At 48.1% G+C, this 2,500-nt stretch overlaps 1 protein-coding gene and 1 long non-coding RNA gene across 2 annotated transcripts in view; both read left to right on the top strand.

Annotated features, from left to right (window-relative positions):
• LOC143295466 (uncharacterized) overlaps positions 1 to 1,973 on the top strand; it is a 61,753-nt gene extending 59,780 nt beyond the window's left edge. The window contains exon 2 of the long non-coding RNA XR_013057018.1: positions 1,813 to 1,973. This is a non-coding gene — a long non-coding RNA (uncharacterized LOC143295466). The remainder of the gene's footprint in view (positions 1 to 1,812) is intronic.
• A 38-nt stretch (positions 1,974 to 2,011) lies between these two features.
• LOC143294710 (uncharacterized) overlaps positions 2,012 to 2,500 on the top strand; it is a 50,065-nt gene continuing 49,576 nt past the window's right edge. Inside the window, exon 1 of the mRNA XM_076606122.1 lies at positions 2,012 to 2,338. Coding sequence (XP_076462237.1) covers positions 2,264 to 2,338 — 75 coding nt within the window. The 5' untranslated portion in view covers positions 2,012 to 2,263. The remainder of the gene's footprint in view (positions 2,339 to 2,500) is intronic.

Below are 2,500 nucleotides of genomic sequence, written 5' to 3'. Positions count from 1 at the left end.
GGAGAGAGACAGAGAAAGAGAGAGATGGGGAAGAGAGAGAGAGAGAGAGGAGAGAGAGGGGAGAGAGAGAAAGAGAGTGAGAGGGGGGTGGGGTGGGGTGAAGAGACAGAGAAAGAGAGGGATATGGTGGAAGAGAGAAAGACAAAGAGAGAGAGGGGAGAGAGAGAGAGTGAGAGAGAGAGACAGACAGACAGGCGGGAAGAGAAAAAGAGAGAACGTACGAGCATGTTATGTTGCCCCCACAACTCTATCTCTCTGTCTCTGTCTCTCCTTCTCCCCCCCCCTTCTCTTTCTCTCTCTCCCTTTCTCTCTCTCTCCCCCCTCTCTTTCTCTCTCTCTCTGTCTGTCCTTCTCCTCTCTCTCTGTCTGTGTCTCTCCTCTTTCTCTCTCTCTCTCTCTCTCTCTTTCTCTCTTCCTTCTCCTCTCTCTGTGTCTCTCCTCTCTGTGTCTCTCTCTCCCTTTCTCTCTTTGTCTCTCCCCTTTCTCTCTTTCTCTCTCTGTGTCTCTCCTCTCTTTTTTCTCTCTCTCTTTCTCTCTCTCTGTGTCTCTCCTTCTCCTCTCTGTGTGTTTACTCTCTCTCTCCCTTTATCTCTCTCTCTCTTTCTCTCTCCCTCTCCCCTTCTCTCTTCCCCCCTCTCTCTCTCTTTCTCCCTCTTTCTCTTGTACCTGACGTACATGACTCTCGTATTGACGTCAATGCCAATGATCGGGTTGCCTCTTACCGCATTGACCGTGTTGCTCAAGAGCTGTGTTCTCACTGCCACTGTAGCTTGGATGGAAAGACAGACAGAAAGAAAGAAAGAAAAAAAAAAGAAGAAGAAGAAATTTCAGTTTAGGTTTCTCAAGGAGGCGTTACTGCACTCGGACAAATCCATATACGCAACACCACATCCGCTTGGTAGATGCCTGACCAGCAGCATAACACAACGCGCCTAGTCAGGCCTTTGAGTGCGCGCATATGGATTATATATGTGAACCTATCAGAGTGAGTTTCTTCTACGATTTTTTTTTTAATCCAGAGGACAACAATCTCGTTGCCATGGGTTATTTTTCGTCGCGCTGAGGGACGGGCGCAATAGCCGAGTGGTTAAAGCGTTGGACTTTCAATCTGAGGGTCCCGGGTTCGAATCTCGGTGACGGCGCCTGGTGGGTAAAGGGTGGAGATTTTTACGATCTCCCAGGTCAACATGTGTGCAGACCTGCTAGTGCCTGAACCCCCTTCGTGTGTACACGCAAGCAAAAGATGAAATACGCACGTTAAAGATCCTGTAATCCATGTCAGCGTTCGGTGGGTTATGGAAACAAGTACATACCCAGCATGCACACCCCCGAAAGCGGAGTATGGCTGCCTACATGGCGGGGTAAAAATGGTCATACACGTAAAAGCCCACTCGTGTATATACGAGTGAACGTGGTAGTTGTAGCCCACGAACGCAGAAGAAGAAGAAGAAGTCGCGCTAAGGGCTTACTGCACATGGGACCTCGGTTTATCGTCTCATCCGAACGACTCGATGCTCAGTTCGATTTTCCTGTCAATCTTGGGAGAAAAGGCGAGAGCGAGACTCGAACCCAAACCTTCACGGACTCTGTACTGGCAGATGAGCGTCTTAACCATTCTGCCACCTTCCTCTTAATCTCTGTGGGAGAAAACTCACATCCCAATAGCTTTTGGTGGATTTCTTCTAATGAAGAAGAAGAATTTACACTACAATACACTACACTACACAACACTACACTACACTACACTACACTACAATACAATACAATACAATACAATACTATATTTTCTTTTTTATTTCTTTTCTGTTTCAGGACCACACGGAAACAGGAAGTGCCCAAGATGTGACAGACGTTACGCATGTGGAACCAAAAAAATCATGACGCCTTCCCAGTGACTGACTGAAACCCCAACAACCAGGTCTTTTCCAGCATCAACGGTTGTTGTTGTTGCTGCTGCTGCTGTTGTTGTTGTTGTTGTTGGTGGTGATATTGTTGTTGTTGTTTTGGTTTTTTTTGTTTTGTTTTATTTTTCAAGGAGGGGTGAACACTTCACACACCTTGTCACCGCTTCCACCTCTTTCTTCCCCTGTCTCTGTCTGTCAGGGAGAGTGAGGAAGTATTTGCGGGAGGGTCGAAGCCTTGGGTTTCTTTGGTTTCGTGTGGGGTGATGAGAGGTTTTTGACTGGTGGTGGTGTTGGGTTTTTTTTCAAGGAGAGGGGTATTTTTTGTGTGGACGTGTGTGTGTGTGTGTGTCACACCGGCCATGGCGACTCGATACCTGACGGCACTGGACTATTCCGACCTGCATGCCAACGCTGTGCTTCGGAAACACGCTAAGGTGGGTGGGTGTATGGGTGTTTGGGTGTGTGGGGTGTCTGTGTGTTAGGGTGTGAAGGTGTGAGGGTGTTTGGGTGTAAAGGTGTGGGTCTATGGGTGTCTGTGTGTTAGGGTGTAAAGGTGTGAGGGTGTTTGGGTGTGTGGGTGTGGGTCTGTGTGTGTC

The sequence above is a fragment of the Babylonia areolata genome, chromosome 20, assembly GCF_041734735.1.
Source record: "Babylonia areolata isolate BAREFJ2019XMU chromosome 20, ASM4173473v1, whole genome shotgun sequence".
NCBI lineage: Eukaryota > Metazoa > Mollusca > Gastropoda > Neogastropoda > Buccinidae > Babylonia > Babylonia areolata.
This window is presented reverse-complemented; position numbering and strand designations above follow the sequence as displayed.